This window comes from Rhinolophus ferrumequinum, chromosome 23, assembly GCF_004115265.2.
Source record: "Rhinolophus ferrumequinum isolate MPI-CBG mRhiFer1 chromosome 23, mRhiFer1_v1.p, whole genome shotgun sequence".
NCBI classification, from domain to species: domain Eukaryota; kingdom Metazoa; phylum Chordata; class Mammalia; order Chiroptera; family Rhinolophidae; genus Rhinolophus; species Rhinolophus ferrumequinum.
Window position 1 is genome coordinate 21333502 of NC_046306.1, and position 18417 is coordinate 21351918.

Here is an 18417-nt window from a genome sequence, read left to right on the forward strand (position 1 = left end):
TTAAATGACAAAAGAAACACTTGTTTACTTGTGGGGATGGAGGGAAGTCTTGATCAGCCAAGGCAAGCCATTCCACTCCAGTCATTAATGAACACTTGGTCATATCCTGTGTGGGGCTGCCCAGTCCTCAGCATTTATTTTTCTGACAGACGTAAACGGTGAGACGCAGCTGACCCTAAACTTCTCAGCTTACTCAGGAAATGCCTGGAAGCTGGGAAATTTTCCTATTTTCATTAGTCAGAGTCACTGTTTTTATATCCCTCGCCCAGAAGGAGACAGAAGTCAAGATTTTCAGCTGGTTCACTAAGAAAACTAGAGTTTCAGAGGCTATCGTAATCAAAGGGCAGACAGATAATGTGAACAAATGGGTTAGATATGGGGGAACAACGGTACTGTGGTTATGTGAAAAAATGTTCTAGTTCTTAGGAAAAAACAGAACGATGCATTTTAGGATAAGTATCATGACGGAGATAGACGTCTTCAGTGCAGGATGATGAGCTAGTCGATTCTTTATATGTTTCTGTATTTTCTATAATGTGCCCTTTAGCTTTAATGAAAAATGATACTTACCTCATGAGGTTGCTATGAGAATTAAATGATAATGTATATAAAGGAATGGTTCTTGGCTCTGGGAGTCCAGGTTCCATTCAGACTAATTAAATCAGAAACTGGAGCTGGAGCCAGGACATCAGGATTTTTCCTAAAGTCCCCAGGTGGGTTCTAATGGGCGCCCAGGGTTAACAGCGGAAGTAAAGTGCCTGGCTTAGAACCCAGTGCTCGTGTTTAAGATCTTCCAAACCCCACAAGGAGGATCACTTCTGTGTAGGTCATAGATTTTCTACTGTAACAATGGTAAAGTCCCTTTTCAAAAACTGATTCTTGCTCCAGCTTGATCTTTCAGTTGCAGGCCTTATCAATTAACTAGCCAATTCAGTAGGAAAGAATTTCTTTGTTTTTTTTAAAAATTTTATTGGGGAGTACTGAGGAACAGGGTGTTTCTCCAGGGCCCATCAGCTCTAAGTCACTATCCTTCAATCTAGTTGTGGAGGGCGCAGCTCAGCTCCAAGTCCAGTTGCCGTTTTCAGTCTTTAGTTGCAGGGGGCGCAGCCCACCATCCCATGCGGGAATTGAACCGGCAACCTTATTGTTGAGAGCTCACGCTCTAACCAACTGAGCCATCTGGCCGCCCCCAAGAATTTCATTCTTTTAACCCCCACCCCCATCACTCTACAGATACATTCATAATTCCTTCCCCTTCCATTCCCCCAAATAGACATATACTCAAACTGTCACTTCAATAGTCATCATTTCCAGTACAGCTGAGTCACGTGGTTCATTCAGTCCATGAATCTTTTTATCTTTCAGAACAAGTTTTTTCTTCCAGTTAATTGCCTTGTTTATTCATGTGCTAAATTTCTTATGTAATTATTTCTAATTCAATCTCAAATTCTCTTCTTATTGTGTAAATGCTGTACAAATTTCATTTTCTTGAAGAAATCTCCAGCAAGCTTCTGGGCTATTCCAGTCTGAACTGGCTGCTTTCTAGCCTTGCAGTACCACTGTTGCTTAGGACAACCCCCCTACCCCACCCCGAGGGATTCCCTTGCATTCTCTTTCTTGCGTTGATTCCTGTTTCATTAATTCCATCTCTTCCACCTTCTGGTTTACTTCCTTGTATTGGGGTATATTGTACTGGGGTATATCCTACACCGCAATAAAGGGTAGATGCGAGGTGCATTTTTCGAAAAACTGCGGGTTGTTAATCTAGCAATTGTTTTGGTTGAGTATAGAATTCTAAGTTAAAGTAACTTTACTTCAGATTTGTCTTCTAACTTTCAATGACGCTCACTGATAAGTCTGTTTCTTCCACTGTGTTGTTCACTTGCTAGACTGCTTCAGCCTAGAATACTGTCTTTCAGTTCTGGGTAATTTTTTCTGAAATATTTCAGTAACTGTTCTCTTTTCTTTTTGTTCTGTTCACCACTTCTGAAACCCATTTGGTTTGGATATGAGTTTGATGGGTCCTCTAATTTTTAAATCTTTTTCTCTCTAACTTGCCTGATTATTTGACTCATTAAACATATTCAGATTCTTTGGTCCTCAAATCAAAACCTCCAGGGAAAGGCCTGGAATATATATCTGTAATAAACACCCAGGTTACCTCTTATTCTCAAGAAAACTGGGGAAAACTGACAGCTGAGTTAGTTTCTTTCATTTTTTCTTTAAGCTTTAATTGCCAAAACATTAGATGGCTAATAAGCTCATAAAAATATTAATGTACAAGTTAATGAAAAATTATAAACTGAACACCCACAAGCCTCCAGATCAAGAAAGAAATCACTCCCAGCAACCCCAAATCCAAGCGGTGAGAAGTGGTAAACCACAGTGTTGTTTAAAGGATGCAAACCAGGCTTGTAATCCTGTCCTTAGGAAAACTGATGCAGACCATGAGACCTCACTCTGCAAAATCTACATTCTCCTGAATTCTATAATACTCACTTTTTTTGTTTTTCCTTATGTTTTCCACACTTATTTATGCATCCTTAAATAGAATACCAAAATATATCCCTTGTTGTCTGAACAAAATCTGTTCTTGAAAACACTGTGAATCACAAATTTGATAGAAGGAAACTATATTTTAAGTGGGAAAAGTAATAATACCATCGAGTCTCTAGTCAATTTACCTCCAAGTCACCAAAGCACTTAAATACTAAATACTTGAAATAACAATCCACCAGGGGTTTAAACCACAAATTATCCAATTATTTAAGTCATTGGTGAGTATGTTTGTGTGCTATGCCCCCAAATACTGTCCAGTCTGCAAACTGTTTTTGGTCCATGAAGAGGTATGGAACTTACGCCAGAATGCAAAACAACTACATATGTGTCTAAGCACATTGCTTATTTTATGGTCTCTTCTCAAAGACACATCTTCTCACAGTGACCGATATATCCTGGGATAGGCTCCTCAGATCATCACAGACCAGTAACAAGGAGTCTGTGCAGTGGTTTTGGTTCACATTTTAAATAGCATGCTCGTTTAGGATATGAATTTTGTTTTCCTTCTACACTGCAACAAACATATACTACAAGAGAAATAGTAAAATAAAAATATTAAACATACATAATATGCATAAATAGATACTAAAAGATACTTGTTCAAATCAGGTTGATATCATTGAGAATCCAGAGAGAAGGAAATACTGGGATCTGTGAAGAGCTAAACTGACAGTGCTAAGGGCATCCCAACTGTCCTCATTTTTGAGAGTGAAGGAGGTGCTGGTAATTATTATGACAGAGTAACGGACTTTCCCAGGCAAACTGGAACATACAGTCAGTCACCCTAGCTAAACCTTCAAACAAAGGTGAAAAAGATGAGTAGATGTTAATGCAAAGTAATGTTTAGATGACACCAGGAGGACCTGCAATCCTGGTGGGAGAAGAGCCGACTCTTGGCTACAGCTCGCTGCATTCTATGCTCATACGCAGCCTCATCCATGGGTGGTTTGTGATTTGGATGGTGAACTTTGGGTAAGTTTCTGCAAGTTGTTACAGGCATTCTTTGATGTCTCGCTGCACTAGATATCCCATACAGTGTTGCTACTCTATGGCTGGCTCAAGAGTCACCACTGTGGGTGGGGTAGGGGAGTGGGGTCCCAATGTCTTTGCCTCAAATTTTGTTTTATAACCTTTTTGAGACTAATAGCTGTCTTCTATGGAACATGCTAGGTCTGTCATAAGAGGAGATTTATTCTCCCTGCTAAGAGTCAGGAGCTTGAATTGGGTGGGTGGGGAAAGAGCCTGATCACAGATGGCCCCTCACTTAGCCATGTCTTTGCACAGGGCACCTTTTCAGTTACCAGGTGAATGTGATGGAATATTTGGGGGCAATAGATGTGGCGTCCTGGAAGTACCCTGGATTGAGAGAACAGTTGTTCATATCGCTGCTGCTTCAGGCTGAGAAAAAGGCAAGATGGAACAACTCAGGTTGGTATAGTAAAACTTTTTGTAGAAGGTCTTTAGGTGGAAGTTGATAAATGGTATTCGATGGGGAATAGGAAAAAGAGGAGGGAAGGAGAGGTGAACGCTTTCAGAACTACTGTGAGGAATAAATGTGATCTACCGGAGAGGACCTAGGACATTCAGCCAGGCTGAATGTAAGACCAAAAACTTTTTGATCATCACCTAGCACATACACAGAGAATTAAAAACAGAACAAAATCACAAGTATTTTCATTCTCTAAGAGGGAAGACAATACTTATTGAACATGCCAGGTACTGAGTCCTTGACGTATTTTATCACTCTTCGTAGAAATCACCGGGGTCTTTCTAACGCCACAATCTGTCACCATCTTCCTTTAAAATAAAATATAAAAAGCCTGCTTTGCTGTCTTACCATTGCTGAGAGAATCTGCACTCCCAGGACTGTGCTGCCTGGAGACCAACTCGCCCCCTGTTTTCCTCATCTCTGTGTTTTCATTATATCGTCGTTTCCAGTAGTTGAGTTCCTCACGATCAGATTCCTGACAGCGCCGCAGAACTGCCATGGAGCGCCTTGTTTTTTCTACCATTTCCATAATGCAGTTCAGGGCCTGAGGCAGAGGGGAAGCCAGGCAGAGAGATGAGATGAGGACATTCAAACAACCAACATTGCAAATCAAGGACAGGTAAACAAAAGATTAAAAAAATGAAAGTTTAAGTATTTTACAGATTTAGCAATATCAACTTTACATTTTAAAGCCTTTCTTACTGCTTCTTTTAAAACACACACACACACACACACACACACACACACAATTTATTTTTGTTTGAGTTTCAAAAGAACACTTTGGATTGTTCAAGGTTGAAGGAGGCAGAGTCTCATAATATGGTCCTTTATAGACTATGGTGAAACCACATTAAATATATGACTAACCCCATAAGGCATCTGATAAAGCTGGAGATTTATTAAGAATGTAATCAGAGAAATACCATTCAGAGACAATATCGCTCAACATGGAAAAGCTACTGTATGTCTACAACATAGTGATTTGATATACCTTACAAAGTGATAACCACGAGAAGTCTAGAAACCATCTGCCACCATACAAAGTTACTGCGATATTGACTGTATTCCCTATGCTGCACATTACATCCCTGACTTATTTATGTTATAACTACAACTGTGTACCTCTTAATCCCTTTCACCTTTTTTGACCATCTCCCCACCGCTCAACCCTCTGGCAACTATCAATTTGTTCTCTGTATCTGTGTGACTTGACATTTATATACCTTACAGAGAGATCACCATGATAAATCTAGTAACCATTTGACACTGTTCAAGGTTATCACAATATTACTGACTATATTCCCTATGCTGCACATTAAATTCCCATGACACGTATTTTATAACTGGAAGTTTGTACTTCTTAATCCCCTTCACCTTTTTCACCCACCCCAACTCCCCTCCCCGCTGGCAACCATCGGTTTGTTTTCTGTATCTATGAGTCTGTTCCTGTTTTGTATTGTTTGTGCGTTTGTTTTGTTTTTGTAGATTCCACATGAGTGAAATCATATGGTATTTGTCTTTGTCTGACTTACTTCACTTAGCATAATACCCTCTAGGCCCATCCATGTTGCTGCAAATGGCAAGATTGCACTCTATTTTGTGGCTGAGTGTTAAAAAATAAAAAAATTAAAAAAATAAAGGAATGGAATTCTTGTTTTAAGATATAAAAATTAAGGCTAAAAATGGTAAAGCCACTTACCCATCACACAAAGGTTGGAAGTGGCCAAGCTGAGACCTGAACTCACAAACCTGTGTTTTGAACCATTATACTACACGACTTTACTTGGTTATGACCTGAAGTGGTCACCCCACCACAGAGATTTGGGAGTTCCTCTCAGCTCTCTAGCTGGGGGTGTAGTAGATAAATCAGCTTTTATCGCAAAGACATTGTTGCCCTGGTTACGTTCACTTTAAGCACACACACTCTATTACTACTAGTAAATAATATTAAGAATTAAAAGTAATAAATAGTTAAGAAAATTATACACTATACAATTCTTACATGATCAAGATGTTTCCATTCATCAGCCCATTCCCTTTCTGTCAAACGGTGGTCTACCAACTCATCTTGATAACCTCCATTTAGACCTATTAGAAATTAAGGGGTTAAATGTGAAGACAGAGGGAAGAATACAGTAAACAAAACTCTATCAAGTAAACACACACACATTCACACCAGCTATGTGCATACTACTAAGGCAATGGTTCACACTGGAGTGTGGGACCCACAAAATGACGTAAACCCACCACCACCACCAAATCACTATTGAGATTACATAAAACACTCCTACAAATCAATTATGAAAGAAAATAGCCCCAAAGAAGAACAGGCTTATGTCACTTACTAAGATTGTGGTGTCTATCACGAACTTCTCGATGTTCTAGCATCTTGTTGGGCTCACGATACAGATGGGAGGTTGCAATATCTTCTAATGTGTAATGCTGAAGAGGCGGAGGTGTAGGATGGAACTGGCCCCCAGGATTCATGAGGGGCACATTGAGGGCGGGGCTGTGCCGGGGCGCAGGGCTGATTGTACACACTCTTTTGGCAGGAGGTTCAGGAGGAATTGTGTCTCTTTCAAAGCTGCTCTCTTCCCTCCTGTAGAAGAACGGGAAGTACATATCTGAGCCCATCAACAGGTGTTCTGCAAACATGTCCTTGAGTGCCTACTTTGTGCTATGCATTGTGCTATGCACTTTCACACACAGAAGACGATAAAGAAAGGCTTGACATGAGGCATGAACTGAAATGTCTTCAAGGGCCAGGAAGATAACGGAAATTGCTGACTTATTCCAGGATGAAAAGAGAGGTCAAATTCATCCATTATCAGGCAGAAACATCTAAACCTCATGAAGCAAAGGAGAGGCTAAGGAGAAGATGGAATTTTCTTATATCATATGAATATGGAGGAAATGGGTTTAACTGTGTTTAAGAATGTTTTCAGGTCAAATTTTCTACTGTGGGGGTCAGTTATTGGAAACAATTCTCCACATGGGAGAAAAAAAACACTCAATAATTAATATAAATTGGTAGGGGTTTTAGTCATTTGGCTTCAATTGTAACAGATTTTCCACTGTTGTTAAAATATTGCTTCCTTGACAAACCATAGAATATTGTGGTAGACACTGATACTGAAATTTCCAGAATAATATCACTTCAATCTTCAAAGTAATGGTGATTCATTAACAAGTATCAATAATTAATTGTACTTTTTCAAGACTTCACACATCAGGAAAAATGCCTCAGGCAGATTGTGTTTCTTAGGGTTCTGGAGCAGTGGACCCAGAGAATGCTCTAGAGCAGTGTTTCTCACCAGCAGTATACTCAAATAGTCATTTGAAGAGTTTCTGAAAAATACTCATGTCTGAGAGTGACACCTATAGATTTAAGAAACATTCTGCTGCTTCATGTTGGGACAAAGCAAAACTAACCTTAGAACTTCTGAGTCCATACCCCTATAGAACCACAGTAATCAAATTCTCTTTCTTTCACGAGCAAAGGGAATGCTCAGAGTGCTTCCAGAAAAACAAGGACAACCGAGCTCTTCTCTGCTCACCTCTCTGGACTGGGCCTCTTTCCGTTTCCATGCACTTCCATGAGCAGCTCAGAAGAGTCTGCAGGTGACGCGATACTTGTGTTGAGCAGGAGGTGTTCATGCTGAGCCAAGTACTGGGATGGGGTCTGCTTGGCGGCCCGAGCGCAGTGCAGCAGTTCTCGCTGCAGCAGGGGCAGGTTGGCCTTGAAAAGAAGAGGCAGGGGCTGGAAGACAGCTGTCCAGGTGTCAGCCCCACACCCCAGGGCTCAGCACCTCGAAAGTCTTTCACAAAGAAGACACAAGACCAAAACCCTTCTCTCCTTTACTCACAGGTCTCTGTGAGTAAAGTAACATGAGCTTGAATGATTGACTGACTTGTCTCTTGCCCTTGCAAGATGTAAATGCCCTTAAGGAAGAGACTGTGCTTTATTTACCTTTGTGGCCTAATACAGAATCAAGCAAAGATCAATAAATGTTGAACACAGTAATTTTAAAAGGTATACATTTTTGAAGATTGTGGTCAGCCAGAGAATTAGTAGTGCTCACATGGGAGTAGGAGGAATTCATTCGTTCCTCTGTCATTACAAGGCCTGGCTTCGTGCTTCTGAATCCCAACCCATTTTTGATATCACTACTCAACCTTCCTTTCATGTTCTCTGAGAACTGCCATGGAATTCTGGAAATGGTAAGTATTCTGGTTTTGTTGGAACATGAGGTATTAAAAGTATTGGGAGTGATTGGAATGAAGCCTTAGGCTAGGCTCTGAGGGCACACAGGTAACCCACGGGCAGAATCTATTTCTTAGTGTGGCATCCTCCTTGGGCATGTTTCCTTATTCTGTAAAAGGATAATCACATACTGATTATTTTTCCTTCTCCTCAAACGGAGAAAGCCTTTGGTATGGACATATCATATTAAAAACCCTATTCTCTTTAAACTGAACTCTCCTTCACATATAAATATGCTTTTCCTGTATTCCTTTTATTAAAAAAATGAAGAATTATATTTTTCTCTCCAAATTAAAAACAATTCAGACCAAGCCCATAAGAGAAGTCTTCATTCCCAGGGAAACAGATGAGCAAGGGAAAGGAAAGTTTTAATACATGCAAGTAGTCATCCCTTTACGAGGGGTTAATTTAGTAGGCACCATAATTAGTGACTGTTTTAAAGTAGAAATAAATTGACAAAAACCCAAATGCTAGCCAACAAGCTGCCATAACAACCTACACCTCATGCTGTTTTCCAAAATAACAGAGTTAAGAATAGGGAATTTGATGATACAAAACACTTTTTAAGTTTCTTCTATAACTTCAATCTCAGAGCAATTGTAAAAACTTAATTGAAAAAATACCATGTCAGATCTTTACATCTGTAACATGTGTGTACCCTTTAATAAATTTGAAAAAAAAAAAAGCTTAATTTTTTCCTATTAACACAGATTTCATAAATCCTTCTTGATTCCGGAGTCTTGGGGGAAATAATTGTCTACTGGCTCTGACATACAGAAATCAGACCGAGACAGACCGAGCACAGCTGTTTCGGCGCTGAGCAGGCGCCACAGGCTGCTGGGACAGGCCAAGGCGTCAGTGCTGGAGGAGCCCCAGCACAGGCCAAGCACCTGAGCCCCGCATTGTCCTGCATGGCTGCTAAGCTCCAATCGAAAGTGTTTAAAAATTGGTAACAGTACTTCAGTAAGATGACCCATCTTCTTGATGTTATTACATTTTCTTAGGAAATCAAGGTAAAGCAAAAGAAAGTAAGAGGGGCACATTTATTGGCCAGATATTTAGGCTTTGTGAGGCAAAACTGAAGCTATTATGTGAGTACTCATACACAAGAGAGGAAACCAATTTCCACATATTGTATTGACAAAAAAGTCAAAATACAAAAAGAAAAATCGAGCACAATTTTTTGGTACTATATCAGTCTACTACTAATGAAAAGCATGTAATTCATTTGGCAAGGGAGTGGATTAAGGATAACATTTAGCTTAACTGGGATTCAAATTTACGTTCCCTCTTACCAAATCAATTACAAATGTTCATTTGTTAAAAAAAACCATTCTCTCCGGGGCTGTACAAAACCACGTGGTGGGCCGGATTTGGGTCAGAGACTTCCAAACTATGCCTCTGGTCTAGAGCACACTGGGACCTGGTTATAGTCTTTCATTGCCTTTAAGCTATTTTATAACTCTTTGCTATCAATAACTGATAGCAATTCCAAATAATTGTTGTCTATGGGCACGCATAAAACTATGTCCAGTAGAGGTTCAATCGACTTCCCTTGCACACTGGGGGAGAAGCCAATTTTACTTCTGTCTGCCCAGTCATATCAATAATCCTGACTTATAAATGAGCCTGTTTTTTGAGTTCTCCCCTGGACGGGTTTTAACACCTTACTGATTCCCTCATTGATAGTGAGTTAAATAAAATCTTTGACATGGGTTCACTTTTTATTTGTCTCAGTTATAATGATACCTGTTTTTACTGTTTAATAGGAAAAACAATGAGCAGTGGGAAAGCATGGCAAGCACGGCCTTTACCAAGTGATCAAAGTCAACATCACCTATTATGAGACTAGTGAACAGTTATGTCTCCTGGCAGCACACACTGATATCTCACCTGCTATATTTACTGCCTAAAATACATAACCTGATTCTAATCATGAGGAAGTATCAGAAAAACCCAAGTTGAGATATATTCTATAAAATAACCATCTCATTCGTACACTTCGAAAATGCCAGGATCATAAAAGGCTGAGAAGTTATTCCAGATTAAAGTAGAAGAGACATGACCATGAAATGCGAGATGTGATCCTGAAGTAGATACAGGACCAAAAAAAGTTTTTCTTTTGCTGTGAAGGACATTTGCTGTAAAGAAATAAGGTCTATAATTATAGTGTTTTTATCGATGTTAATTTCTTGATTTGATAATTATACGAAAGTAATACAATTTATCTATGTCTGCAGCTTACTCTCAAACATTTCTGAGGAAAAAATAAATAGAAAGTCAAAGGATAATAATGCAGACGTGATAAAATATTAACATTTGGAGATCTAAGTAAAGGGTACAAGCATTTTCATGTACCATTTTGCAATTTTTCTGTGAGCATGAAATTATTTCAAAATACAACATTCTTCTTAAAAGGGCATATTACATATACATCTAACACTGTTTTAACTTATAGGTAAACACAGCAATTTTGAACAGTGTCCCCAAAAGTTGTATGTCCGAGAACATTAATTCCAGAGGCCATAATTAAAAGCTATACTAAATTGGGGGTTGGGAAGACACAAGCTCTGCCTTCCCATATGCTCTTCGTCCTTAAGGTAAGAGTCTGAACTACAAAGGCCTTTTTTGTCTGACAGCCCCTCTTTAGCCTCTGGCCACAACCAAAAGATTTAGTGTCCAGTTACTTCTTCTGCTGGGAGCCCAGCCTCCATGCCACGCCGACACCTCTGTCCCACTCACCACCTCCTGCTCCATCCTCTGCCTGTGTCTGTGTGTTACCAGGGTAGTCTGCATACAGACCACAAGTCAAGGCTTTTGCAATTCTCATCTCATCAAACACATCTCATCCCATCAACGATACGACTCATCTGCAGACTGCACTCACATTTCTCTAGCTGCCCAAAATAAAGGTTATGAAAATGTATAAACCACCATGATTTAGATCACAGAACAGGGATCAGCAGCAGATCTTGAGGAAACATTGAAGATAAATAACTACCTTCAGTAATTATCTCATAAAATTACCTTGAGGAATGGAATCACAAAAGGACGAAGAGGAAAGTTTGTAGCCTCTTGGAGTTTGCAATGGAATTCTTCAATTGTTACTGTAGAGTTCTGAAAAGAGAAATAACTTTGTTCAACTTCTAAAACTAGACACTATCCTAATATAAATTTGATAGTTTCGAGCTCTTTGAAATCATAAGGAAAAGGGTAATTCCAAGGGCTCTCCTGTAAACTCAGGTCCCTCGCAAAGCGTAACCAAATTCTGTTTCCTTTATAAAAGAAATGCGGCCTCCTTGATTTTCTTTGCTCTACTACCCTACCTCTATTGTAAGTTCTCCTCTATGCTCAGCAGCCTGGGCTGCAGAACAGAGCACTGCCTGGCTCACTACCCGTGAAAAGAGGCACTCAGGTCCCTTGTACTGACGGGTTCATTGCAAGTCACCTCAGGTACAAGAAACCAAGCTTACAACATCAGCGGTTGAACAGATCCTGATCAACAACTCAGAACCTCATTTCTTCATAGGTTCTGCCTATAATCTGGCGTTAGTTCCCCAAATCTTCTGAATCAAAAGTTATGGGGGGGAAAAGAACAATAGGCACATTCTACTTTCAGGTGATCTGTTTGCAAATCAGAGAACCTCCGAATAGACAGATTCCTGTGGGTAAGATTTTAGTATTCCCAGGAAAGTTATTAGCACTTCCTCTGTATTTTTTCAAAAGTCTGGCTTAAAATTAGGATTCTCAGCAACTCTTCTAGGAGGAATGTACACATTCTTCAAAGTTCACAAAATAATTTCAATTCCTTAAAACACACTACAATAACAAAACTTAAAAAAAAATTAAAACTGGGATTAATCTGAATTCTTACTCTCCTGAAAGAACAATTACCACTTCTAGAAATTTATTTTTATAAAATCATCAAGTGTTCAAAGATGGAAATGTACCATATAAATCATACATCAGCACAATATTGCTTCTTAACAATTAAAAAATGGAAAACATATAGGTCATCAACAAGAAAATGCATTAAAAATTATAATATAGTAATACCTCAGAACACTTAACAGGGGGGAAGATTTGTATGAATTAATGAGGAAAGGTTTTATAATATACTGTTAAGTGGAAACTCAGAAACAGTATGCCTTCTAATAATCCATTTAGGAAAGTAACACACACAGTATTTTATCGTTCTGGAAGGACAATTACAACAGCAGTGATTTCTGGATGTGAAATTATGTTGAGTTTTCCAAATACATCACATTAATATTCAGTAAAAGTTAAAATATTTCCCTTAAGGGAAAAAGGGCATATCAAATTTAACCATGTTAACTAAATATATTTGAACAGTTTACCTCATTTCACACTAAAACAATTTTTTTAAACTTTTAAGTACATGACATTTGTACAATGCAACCAAAGGTACTACGTAGTAATCAGGAATAAAAAATAAGTGTAATTGAATGATATTCTTTCCCTACTACAGTGAATGCACTTGGGCCTCAAAAAGTAAACACAAGTAGAGTAAATCTATGGAAAGACTGTATGAATGACGAAGTTTTCTCATGGATGGACAAAGGAGAAAAGGGTAAACTGTGTGGCACAGAGAAACGGTGACTTAGGTCAGGGAAACTGACTCAGGGTTCTATATATACTATAGATGCAAGACAATCCTCTGTCGGAGAGGGATGATAAGCCACTATTCTGTGATCCTTCCCTCTCATCCCATTATTTAATAAATAAAAGCATTATTTAATAAATAAAATTAAATAAATAATTATTTAATAACTAAAAACACTAGGTGTGTTTTTTCCTCCCTAAACACACCTAGTCTGGGGGAAAACAGGTAAGGAAGCTATTCATTACAGTGTGAGTGACGCACAGCAGTGCAGGGCACGACTGGGACACAGAGAAAGTATGTTTCAATCACTTAGGAGGACAAGGAAGGTTTACACAAGTGTCACCTGAAGAAGGCACAGCCTTGGGAAAGATGCTTCTGACAAAGAGAAGAATGTGAAAAGGCAAAACTGTTAAGGGTATCTGGTCTCTGGATCGCAAAGGCAACACCCTTAGTGGTCTTAGAAGACAATGGGTGTAGATGGGTGACCAGACAAAATGTTTACTCCTTTAAAATTTTGAGATAATTATAATCATAGGAAGTTGCAAAAATAGTACAGATGGTTCCCATCCACCCTAAATGCAGATTCCCCCCAATGGTTGTATTTTAGATACCTATAGTGTGATATAAAAACTAGGGAACTAACTACGAGCAACATTGATAAAATGTTTGTATAGTTCTATGCCATTTTATCGCATGTGCATATATTCATGTAATCCCCACTGCAATCAAAATATGTAAGTGTAGAAACCTCATCTACCTTTATCCTCTCTGGTTTATAGTATAAGTGTCTTAAATATTTCCTTTATATATACTGACAACCATATCAGACAATGCTGGTTTTTGCTTCAACCACAACACTTAATTTAGAAAACTCAAGAGGAGAAGGAAAGTCTAATGTGTTTACTTATATTTTTACTCTTTCCATGTTTTTCATCTATCCTGAAATTTCAAGATTTCTTCTTTTATCATTTTCTTTGTTTCAGGAACTTCCTTTAGCCATTCTTTTAGGGTCGGTCTGCTGGAAACAAATTCACTTCGTTTTACTTCACCTGAGAATATTTTGAGCTGTCCACCCTGCATTCCAGAAGGGTATTTTTGATATATTCTGGGTTGACAGTTCTTTTCATTCAGCACTTGAAAAATGTGCCACTTCCTTCTGGCCTCTGTGATCACTGATGAGAAATCCACTGTCACTGTAATTTTTCCCTTAGAAGCAACATGTTTCTCTCTCGCTGCTTTCAAGATTCCTTTCTTTTTGCGGGGGGTGAGATATCATGTTTGAGGTCTGCTCAGCTTTTCTGAATCTGTAGGTTTATAATTTTTTGGTCAAATTTGGGGAAATTTCAGCCATTATTTCAGCCCCACGCTCCTTTTCCTCTCCTACATAGAATCTGATCTTTTATTATACTCCTTCAAGTCCCTGAGGTTCTCTGTGTTTTTTTTTTTTTTCAGCCATTCTCCCCGTCATTCAAATTAGCCGTTTTTTTCCTATTGTTCAAGCTTCAAGTCACTGATTCTTTCCTCTGTCCTCTCCATTCTACTGCTGAATCCATCACCAAGTTTTTATATTTTTCAATTCTAAAATTTCCATTTAGTTCTTCTATCTTCTATTTCTTTGCAGAGCCTTTTTTCCATTTGTGTTATAATTGCTCATTGAAGCATTTTTATGGTAGCTGCTTTAAAATCCTTGTCATATAACTCCAACATCTGTCACCTTGATTGATGTCTGTTGGTTATCTTTTCTTGTTTCAATTGAGATGGTCCTAGTTCTTGGACAAGTGATTCTCTACTGTATCCTGGATAGTTTGGGTTTTATGTACTAAGACTCCTTTTAGCTAGAAAGAGGGTTTTTTCTTTCTTTTTCTCTCAGTGCCACTAAGTGTTTCCAGATTACTAGCTTCTCTAGACCACAGTCTGGGATATATAATGAAAACACAAAACGCAGGGAGCTCACTGCTATGTACTTCCTTGGGTCAATCTGCCTTCTTCTCTCCATGTTTTAGTCTTATTTTTGTTTTATATAGAAAGCCCAGGGTTTTCTGCCCTATTTGTCAGGAGCAATAGGAAGCATACCTTTCTGTTGTGCCGCTGAACCAGACTTGGTATTTCATGACCACAGCATTTCCATTAAACTAATGTAACTTATTCAGGTTTTTATAAAACATTTAGCTGGTTGCAAATTTTCTTTTGGCATTATAATGTTGAACTGATTTTCTTGGTGTAGATTATTATTTTGTTAGGATGAATTTCAAGGAGAGAAACTGGAGAGTCAAAGGAAGTGCCTTGCTTATGGTACCTGGAACACTGCCGAACTACCCTCCAAAATGTGTCTTTTCCAGGGCCGGCTTGGTGGCTCAGGCGGTTAGAGCTCCATGCTCCTAACTCTAAAGGGTGCCGGTTCGATTCCCCGATGGGCCAGTGGGCTCTCAACCACAAGGTTGTCAGTTTAATTCCTCGAGTCCTGCAAGGGATGGTGGGCCCCGCCCCCTGCAACTAAGATTGAACACAGCACCTTGAGCTGAGCTGCCGCTGAGCTCCCGGATTGCTTAGTTGGTTGGAGCGAGTCGTCTCAACCACAAAGTTGCTGGTTGGACTCCCGCAAGGGATGATGGGCTGTGCCCCCTGCAACTAGAAACGGCAACTGGACCTGGAGCTGAGCTGCGCCCTCCACAACTAAGACTGAAAGGACATATCTTTCTCTGTCTGACTTATTTCACTTAACATAATGTTCTCTAGATAAGTTCCATATGATCTCACTTATTTGCGGATTCTAAAGAAAAGAATAAGTGAATGAACTAATCAGAAACTGGGAGACAATGAGGAAAAACTGAGGGTTGCTAGATGGGCGGGGGGAGTGGGGGGTGGGGGGGAGGGTGAGGGGATTGGAGGGCAGTCGGTGACCACAGGATGGCCACGGGGTTTGAAAATTAATCTGGGGAACGTAATTTGGTGGTTACCAGAGCGTAAGGGGGTTGGGGGGTGGGGGATGAGGGTGAGGGGGATCAAATGTACGGTGATGGAAGGGGAGCTGTCTCTGGGTGGTGAACACACAGTGTGATTTATGGATGATGTGATTCAGAATTGCACAACTGAAATCTATGTAATTCTACTAACAATTGTCACCCCAATAAATTAAAAAAATAAAAAATATATAAAAAAAAAAAAAAAAAAAAAAAAGACTGAAAGGACAACAACTTGACTTGGAAAAAGTCATGGAAGTACACACTGTTCCCCCAATAAAGTCCTGTTCCCCTTCCCCAATAAAATCTTTAAAAAAAAAAAAAAAATGTGTATTTTCCAAATCAGTAGGTGGAGTACGAAACATTGCCCTTTTTCTTGCCGTGGAAATCGGCCATGCTTGTACCCTGGTACTGGTAGGGACTCCCATTCTCTGCTACACCAGAAACACGGAATGCACATAGGTGAACTCAACTCCTGTGACCTAACTGTGCGGCCTTTTCTGACTTGGCTAACAAAGTCCCCTCCACCTGGAAAGACTATTCCACTTACATAGGCTCACCAAAATCTTGACCATTCATTTCATAAACAGAAGACTAAATAAGGCTTCCTTGAGTAGGGAAGCGTAACAATCTAAAGACATTCATTTTCCTCCAAATGAGACCAAATTTTCAATAAGAAGGTAGCAAAGCCAAAAGAAAAAAGAACTGAGTGGTAAGCTCAAATGCAACACTTAAGACAATCATTTAATCTATGAATAATGGCACTTTTATTTATCTCGCTCCAATCCTTATATCTTATTTGCTAGGCAAGAATGTTCAGGATTACAATGAATAGGAGACACATCCTTATCTGGTTCCTAATATCAGAGGGAAAGCTTTCAAAATTTCAACATTAAGCATGAGGCTTGCTTACAGTTGCTTTTGTATAATATATATACTATATAAAACTGTCATCCGATTAAGGAAGTTCCTGCTATACCTGATTTGGCTAGGTGTTTTTCTGTTAAAATAATGAATGGGTGTTAAATTTACAATTTTTTTCTGTGTATTACTGACATATATTTAGAGTTTCAATACCAATTGCTATAGGCTGATGTTTGCGACCCCTCAAAATTCATAGGTTGAAACCTAATCTCCAATGTGTTGGTATTTGGAGGTGGAGGCTTTGGAGAGTAGGAAGAGCCCTTAAGAGTAGCATTAGTGCCCTTATTATGAAAGAGACCCCAGAGAGTTCCCTTGTCCCTTCCACCCTGTGAGGACACAGTGAGAAGATGGTCATCTATTAACCAGGAAGTGGGCTCTCACTAGACACCAAATCTGCTAGAGCCTTGATCTTGGACTTAGCCTTCAGACTTGTGAGAGTTAAGTGTTTGCTGCTTCTAAGTCATTGAATCTATGGTATCCTAAGAGCCTGAACAGACTAAGACACTGATCTTAATGAAAATCCCAATTGAGTGAGAGTACAAGTTGGTATAATACTTGAGAAAACTATTTGGCCTTATATACTAAATTTATATGCATACCCTATGAAATTCCAGTCCCACTGTTCGGTGTGATGCTTGCCCACATGTACCATGAATAAGAACGCTCACAACAACATTATTTGTAATAGCCCCGTTACAGAAAAGAATTAACATAGCAGACCTAAAACTGGAAACCTTAGAAAAGCCTGCTTGCAAGGTTGGGCCAAAGGCTGGCATCTACAAACTTGGCTGATAAACAGTTTCCTACATGGATATAAAACTTTCCCTAACCAAAAAGGTGGAAGCACCTCAAGTGTCCACCAATAGATGAACAGATAAACAAAATGGGGTATATGCATACAATGGATTATTCAGCCATACAGTGTAGGACATTCTGATACATGCTACAACATGGAAAAACCTTGAGGACAGTATGCTAGGCGAAATAAGCCAGCCACTAAAAGACAAATACTGTGTGAGTCCACTTATATGAGGTACCTAAGGCAGTCAAGTAGAATTGTGGTTGACAGCAGCTGAGAGGAGGAGGGAATAAGGAATTATTAATGGCATAGAGCTTCAGTTTTGCAAGATGAAGAGAGTTCTGGAGGTAGATAGTGGTGACAGTAGCACAACAATGAATATACTTAATACCACTGAATTGTACAATTAAAAATGGCTGAGATGGTATGGTAAATTTTATGTGTATTTTACCACCTCCTAATGATATAAGAAAAACATTGGGGGAAAAAGTTAAAGCAAGCATGGCCCATTTAAAAGAGACGATTGGCTACATCTACATATACTTTCATAGCTAGAAAAAGATTCACTTTGCTTTTTCTGCAAATGAGGCCTGTCATTTATTCGTTCAGTCTTGAAATTATCTTTAAGCATAGACTCTACTTAAAGTAATTTGTCGGTAGAATTGGCATAACATTCTGATGTCTGCTTTGTTTCCAATTGTGTTCAAACTCATTTTGACATTTAAGGCCAATTTTATTACCTAGATTGAGTAGGACTTTTCCATAGTAGTGTAAAATCTAACCAATAAACTCTTTAAA

General features: G+C 39.1%; 1 protein-coding gene across 5 annotated transcripts in view; it reads right to left on the reverse strand.

The window, feature by feature from the left end:
* CBFA2T2 (CBFA2/RUNX1 partner transcriptional co-repressor 2) overlaps nucleotides 1–18417 on the reverse strand; it is a 131757-nt gene that overhangs the window by 13234 nt on the left and 100106 nt on the right. For all 5 annotated transcript variants that reach the window (XM_033094836.1, XM_033094832.1, XM_033094831.1 and 2 more), the window contains 5 exons: nucleotides 11340–11429; nucleotides 7606–7787; nucleotides 6394–6647; nucleotides 6051–6136; nucleotides 4397–4592 (listed from right to left, as the gene is read on the reverse strand). In XM_033094836.1, the coding sequence (XP_032950727.1) occupies nucleotides 4397–4592; nucleotides 6051–6136; nucleotides 6394–6647; nucleotides 7606–7787; nucleotides 11340–11429 (808 nt within the window). The remainder of the gene's footprint in view (nucleotides 1–4396; nucleotides 4593–6050; nucleotides 6137–6393; nucleotides 6648–7605; nucleotides 7788–11339; nucleotides 11430–18417) is intronic.